The sequence below is a fragment of the Herpailurus yagouaroundi genome, unplaced genomic scaffold (assembly GCF_014898765.1).
Source record: "Herpailurus yagouaroundi ecotype Mexico unplaced genomic scaffold, PumYag 205, whole genome shotgun sequence".
Taxonomy (NCBI): domain Eukaryota; kingdom Metazoa; phylum Chordata; class Mammalia; order Carnivora; family Felidae; genus Herpailurus; species Herpailurus yagouaroundi.
In genome coordinates this window covers 4494548-4500547 of record NW_024412436.1, presented here as the reverse complement: position 1 = coordinate 4500547, position 6000 = coordinate 4494548, and the positions used below count along the sequence as shown (strand labels likewise).

The 6000-nt window shown below is 47.5% G+C and overlaps 1 protein-coding gene across 1 annotated transcript; it reads left to right on the top strand.

Annotated features, from left to right (window-relative positions):
* Window positions 1–1010: 1010 nt before the first annotated feature.
* Window positions 1011–4175, top strand: XCL2 (X-C motif chemokine ligand 2). The gene is made up of 3 exons (XM_040451639.1): window positions 1011–1191; window positions 3066–3180; window positions 3826–4175. Exons 1-3 carry the CDS (start codon window positions 1131–1133, stop codon window positions 3986–3988), a joined length of 339 nt encoding a protein of 112 aa, XP_040307573.1. The 5' UTR covers window positions 1011–1130; the 3' UTR covers window positions 3989–4175.
* Window positions 4176–6000: the final 1825 nt, after the last annotated feature.

Here is a 6000-nt window from a genome sequence, read left to right as displayed (position 1 = left end):
TAGAAGATGGTCTTACGATTTTGCCGAGTGATTCTACCTCTGGTTACTAAGGGGAAATGACTCCATATCTGTTAATGAAAACTTACCTTATAGACGGGATCTATGTGACAATGTTAGAAGGGAGGGGTTTAATGTGTGTGTGTGTGTGTGTGTGTGTGTGTGTGTGTGTGTGTGTGTGTATCACAAAGACTGTGAAGGACCGTGCGAGGATATTTTACACTGATGCTAAAATAGTATTTGGTCACAAGTGCGCAAACATGTGTCTACACAAGTGCGCAAACATGTGTCTACCCATAGAGACTTACTGGAAAAATGTTAAAGATGAACGCTGGCAGGATGGCATGATCAGAGACCATTGTCTCTTTCTTTCTTTCAAAAGAAAGTTCATGTCAGGCCAACTACTTATCAAGAGCTTTTTAGAAGGTAGATATTAATTTGTAATAAAGCAAACATGTGCATGCAGACATGCTCCAAACACTCTTATTTAACTGCTTCTTGGGTATGGGGGTGGGGGGGGCGTGTAAAGAAATGGGAGTCATTCGAATGAGGGTCCGGGAGAGAAATGAGAAGAAAAAGGGGTTGAGAAACTCAGGGCCCCAGCAGCAGCCCTTTGTCCCCCAAGGCGGTTTCTCTGGATGGCATCAGGGACCTGGGGGGCCACGGTGGGGGAAGCCTCACGTCACAGCGGATGTGACATGAGACAGGTGGGGAAGCAGGACCGCTGTGACCACCGCACCTCATTTCCTTACACTGTCCCCACACTGGGCCACGGTACCGATGTGTCCTTGGGCCATGCCTGCAGCGGAAGATTTGAACTCAGATCGGTGACAGGAGAGGAGACAAAACCACATTCCTCATCTGCTTGCATTTGGTTTCACTGACACATTCACCACAAGGGGCCAAGGCCACAAGGTGTGGGGTTAGCGCGAGTGGGGGGGCGTGGGGGGGGGCAAAGGAACTTTTTCTTCGGAGAGAAAGGCATCTGTACTGCAAAGACTTTCCACGATTCCACACCCACCCCGAAAGCCCCCTCTTACCACAGGAAGTGCGCTCACCACTGGAGGAATAAAGAGGCTCTTGAGAGCGGTCGCATCTTCACTCTGCCTGCACAGCTCAGAAGGACTTCAGCCATGAGACCTCTCGTCCTGGCCCTGCTCGCCATCTGCTTTCTCACCAAATTCATGGCGGAAGGTAAGCCGATAGGTTCTGCGTGAGACGGGCAACAGATAATGCAGGCAGGTGGGCACACGTCTGGGGTCTGAGTCAGGTTCTGACTCGAGAAAACTGCTTTCCCCGGGGTCAGCCTCAGACTTCCCCTGCGCAGAATGGGAAGGGTAATTTTGCTTTCGGGGGACTTGATGGATGCCGAAGACAGACAGAACTCGCTTAGAGTCTGGGCTCCAACTTTTCGTAACTGGGTGACTTGAGGGTACGTTTCGTAGCCTCTCTGGACCTACACTTACTTGTAAGTTGAATATCATGACAGACACTCTCACCTGGGCTTAACATGTAAACGAAAAAAATTAGGGCGACTTAGCAGATTTCCTCATGAGTAATAATTTCTTGATTAACGTTAGCCGTGGCCTGGTGGTGATGATTGTCTACGCCTTTGTAGCTTTTGCCTGTTTAATAGCTCCCTTGATCCATTCTCAGAATTTTGGAAATTTTCGCCACAATGCGAGGATGAATTGGAGGGTGTATGTCTTGAGGCAAATCATAAATTTCTGTTTGAAAAAATGAATGGGAGCTCATGCCTTCATACCCAGGAAATCAGTATCACCTTCAAGTAGGAAGGAGAGTCTATGATTACTGCTATGAATGTTGTTCCCATTAATGATAAACTTCTTTAGTTTATAAGAGACCATGTGATAAGGGCTGACAGATCAATGCCTTATACCCATTCAGAGAATCCTGTAAGACAGACCAAGATGAGACCTAGCTATACTAAGCCTCACCTGACTGTTCTACATGTTTCTTTCTTTTTTTTAAGTTTACTGATTTATTTTTGAGAGAGAGAGAGAGCGAGAGAGAGAGAGAGAGAGAGCGAGAGCAGGGGAGAGGCAGAGAGGGAGGGAAAGAGAGAGAATCCCGAGCAGGCTCCGCACTATCAGTGTGGGACCCGACGTGGGGCTCGAACTTACAAACCCGAGATCACGACCTGAGCCAAAATCAAGAGTCAGACGCTTAACCGACTGAGCCACCCACGCACCCTTACGCATCTTTATTTCTTAAAGGATCATTTCCCCCCACAGTTGATTGGAGTTTACTTCTCATGGCTCTGGCAGTAAGAGGGACTATCCTTCGAGTGTAATTAAGGTTTCAGCTAACTCTCCTTTCAGTCTCTTAATTTGTAGCCAAGTTTCCTCCCTGAGTCACTTCCCAAGTTTCTACCCTGAACGACCGACCGCTACGCGTCCCACTGGGGTTTAGCCTCTAGCAATCTGTGCTCTGACTCAGCTCAGCAATATGAGCGAGGGCGATGCCTTCAGCCATAACACACGCGCACAGACGCTGCTGGGAATAAGAAGAGGTGGGGGTTTGGAGTCTAGAGGATTCTTGGGGTCTTGGGGAATCCATGTTAGGTGCTTCTCAGAGAAAAATGCTGTTTCCCAAGCAGTGCCCCACATCAGGCTCAGTGCTGACAGCTCAGAGCCTGGAACCTGTTTCGGATTCTGTGCCTCCCGCTCTCTCTCTGCTCATGCCCTGCCTCTTTCCCTATCTCAAAAATAAATAAACATTAAAAAAAAAGAGATTCTACCAAACTCTTAATTATTATTACCCCTCCCCAGTTATTTCCCCTTCTTCAATGTCAGATGGCTGTCTAAGCTGAAGCGTAATCCCCCTTGTGGGGGTTTCTACTGAGGACGAACAGTTGATGAACGACATCCTTTATATATCTCACACTTTAACATTTAAAATAATACATGTGGCTCCCCCACATTTTCTGTTGCCTTCCCCAAATTACTCTTTATCACATCACCCTTTGTCAGTTTATTCGTAGCATTGCAACATTCATGCTCTTTGAAACGATATTTTATTTTTGTTTGCTTGGTTTTCTTCACCAGGCGTGGGGAGTGAAGTTCTAGAAAGGAGCATCTGCGTGAGCCTGACGACCAAGAAACTGCCAGTTAAAAACATCAAGACCTACACCATCAAGGAGGGCTCCATGAAAGCAGTGATGTGAGTTTGTTTCCCCAAAAGCTGGGCTTGATGGGACACAGCGTATAGAAATACTGCCCTCCTCAGGAAGTTGGCCCAGAGGAAGACTTCAAGCGAAGCAACAGCCCCTTTGTTTTTCTGTATTAGCCACGTCTTTATGGAGCACCGAGTGGCAATTTTCGAAAGCAATTTGGCAATCAGATAAAGAATATCATCCTTCTGTCTGATTTAGCTTAGCGGAAGAGTCTGACTGGGAATCGGATGAATATTGTGCTTCGTTCTGAAGGCTGGGTTGGGAGATGGCTGGTTTGGGTCGGGATCTGACCATAGGGCCACACTGGTGTGAGATGCTTCCCTTCCCCTCCTTTCCCTCACCCCTCCCTTCCCTTCCCTTCCCTCACCCTCCCTTCCCTTCCCTTCACCTCCCTTCCCTTTCCTTATGGTGTGCTAAAGTCGGGCGCCATATTTTAGCAGTTACTGTATCTTGAGGAAATGCGTGACGAACCAGCCTACAGGGAACCATTGTCTTTCCAGGATCTCATTTTCAGAAGAGCAGCTCCCCCAACACATAAGTGCAACTTTACCCAAAGAAATTAAATAAGGAAATCACCTTTGTCCCCAAAACAAGACGGATGTGACTGACTCTATCTTTGCCTTGCTTTGCAGATTCATTACCAGACGTGGCCTCAAGGTCTGCGCGGATCCACAAGCCGAGTGGGTGAAAAAGGCAGTAGAAAATGTGGACAAGTCCACCAGAAGAAACATGAAACAGACCAAGCCAACAGGAGCCCAACATTTCACCAATTCAGCTGTGACCCTGACCACATAGTGGCCTTCTGGAACCTTGTTCCCTCGCTAGCCCGCCAGCTCATTTCCCCTTACAAACTCCTGGACTAATTAGATTGTATTCACTTTTTATAAAAGTGCTGCACGAGTCCACTTATTTTCTTGTATTTTTATTTTTTGTGTCTCTCATATTCATGTAGATGCTTTAATTAATAAATATTTATTACTCATAAGAGTCTCAAGGCCTATGCATTGCGTGTTGGGAAAGCGTAATACATCACGTAAGTTCTAGCTCCGTCCTAACCGTACCTCCCTTCGATGGAACTCATGACGGGAGCGATTTTGGCCATGTCTGTCAGAGACGAGAGCTGTATTCACCATTCTCGGGTTCCAGCTTGCAGTGGTTCTCCACACTCGAGTCACAAGTGACAATGGTGACCATGGAAACGATTTAAGATCTACCTCAACCTGTTTTCCTAATAGAGTTCTGTTTGTGGAATAAGGGAGAAAATACTGTCGTTGCATTTCTATCCTGAGCGTCCACCTACTCAAAAAGTGGCTTCTGGGGCGCCTGGGTGGCGCAGTCGGTTAAGCGTCCGACTTCAGCCAGGTCACGATCTCGCGGTCCGTGAGTTCGAGCCCCGCGTCAGGCTCTGGGCTGATGGCTCGGAGCCTGGAGCCTGTTTCCGATTCTGTGTCTCCCTCTCTCTCTGCCCCTCCCCCATTCATGCTCTGTCTCTCTCTGTCCCAAAAATAAATAAAAAACATTGAAAAAAAAATTAAAAAAAAAAGTGGCTTCAGTCATGTTTGATCTCTAGCAAATTCTCTTATCCCTCTATGTTTCTTTGGGTCTTCCGCGAAAGAACGCAGACACAGGACGTGTCGGTTCTTTGTCAAGGTAGCAAAGGTCAGACGTTTGGTGAGAAGATACTTTATTCAAATGACCGTCAATGCTCTTTGAATGGGCAATGCTGCCTTTCTGTGACATCTGTAATTGTCACCACTTCAGGGAGCGTTCTAGGCACGCTTGCCTGCCAGTAAGCTTTTAAACACCTCAAACACTGTCAACCTGGAACATTCCTTGAATGTGATCACAACTTGCGGTAAAGTTTTAATGAAACGTGCATCCAGGCGCTCAATATCCCAGACCCACGCTCTCTCACGTTTTCATTAAATTGCCGATTTGATTCACGTTTATGGCTATACTACCCCAGTAGCTGGTGATGCGGACATCTAGGTCTGACTCTAAACTGCAGGAACTTACTGTGCTTTGATCATTTGAAGCGAAGAGAGAGGACTTACTACTCTCTAGTCCTCAGGGGGCACTCCACGCTATCAAATGCTTTCAGAGAGTAACTGAGGGCAGCTGGTTGGAATCAGCTCACTTCTAGTCATTCAGCTAGCGAGCCAGAGCGGAAACCACCAGAAAGCTGCTTCCCAGGACACTGTGGACCCATCTATCCCTCCCGCTTCAATTTGCCCACCCTAAGTTGGAAAGCCGGTCTTGAAGAAACGAGCACCAAGGCTAAAATACTCGCTTTGTGAGGGGCGACTCACGGCAAAGTCACGGATGGGGAAGGCACGGATTCTTGAATGAGCTGCGTATGTGCCTCTCCCCAATGTCTCCCAGATGCTACAGGTTTTCATGAGATCATGGGATATGTGGAAGAATGTATGTATGTGCGTCTTGTTAACTTACCACATTATCTAAAGAGGTGCTGTGTGATGCCGAGGGGTTTCAGCCAAACGTTGTACAGCACCTCCCTCCTTCTCTCTCTCTCTCTCTCTCTCTATATATATATATAGTCAAAATTTAATTTTTTTTTTACAATTTTATTTATTTTTGAGAGACAGAGAGAGAGACAGAGCACACGTAGGGGAAGGGCAGAGAGAGGAGACACAGAATCCGAAGCAGGCTCCAGGCTCCGAGCTGTCAGCCCAGAGCCCGACGCGGGGCTCGAACTCACGGACTGTGAGACCATGACCCGAGCCGAGGCCGGACGCTCAGCCGACTGAGCCACCCAGGCGCCCCATGTATATGGTCAAAATTTAAAT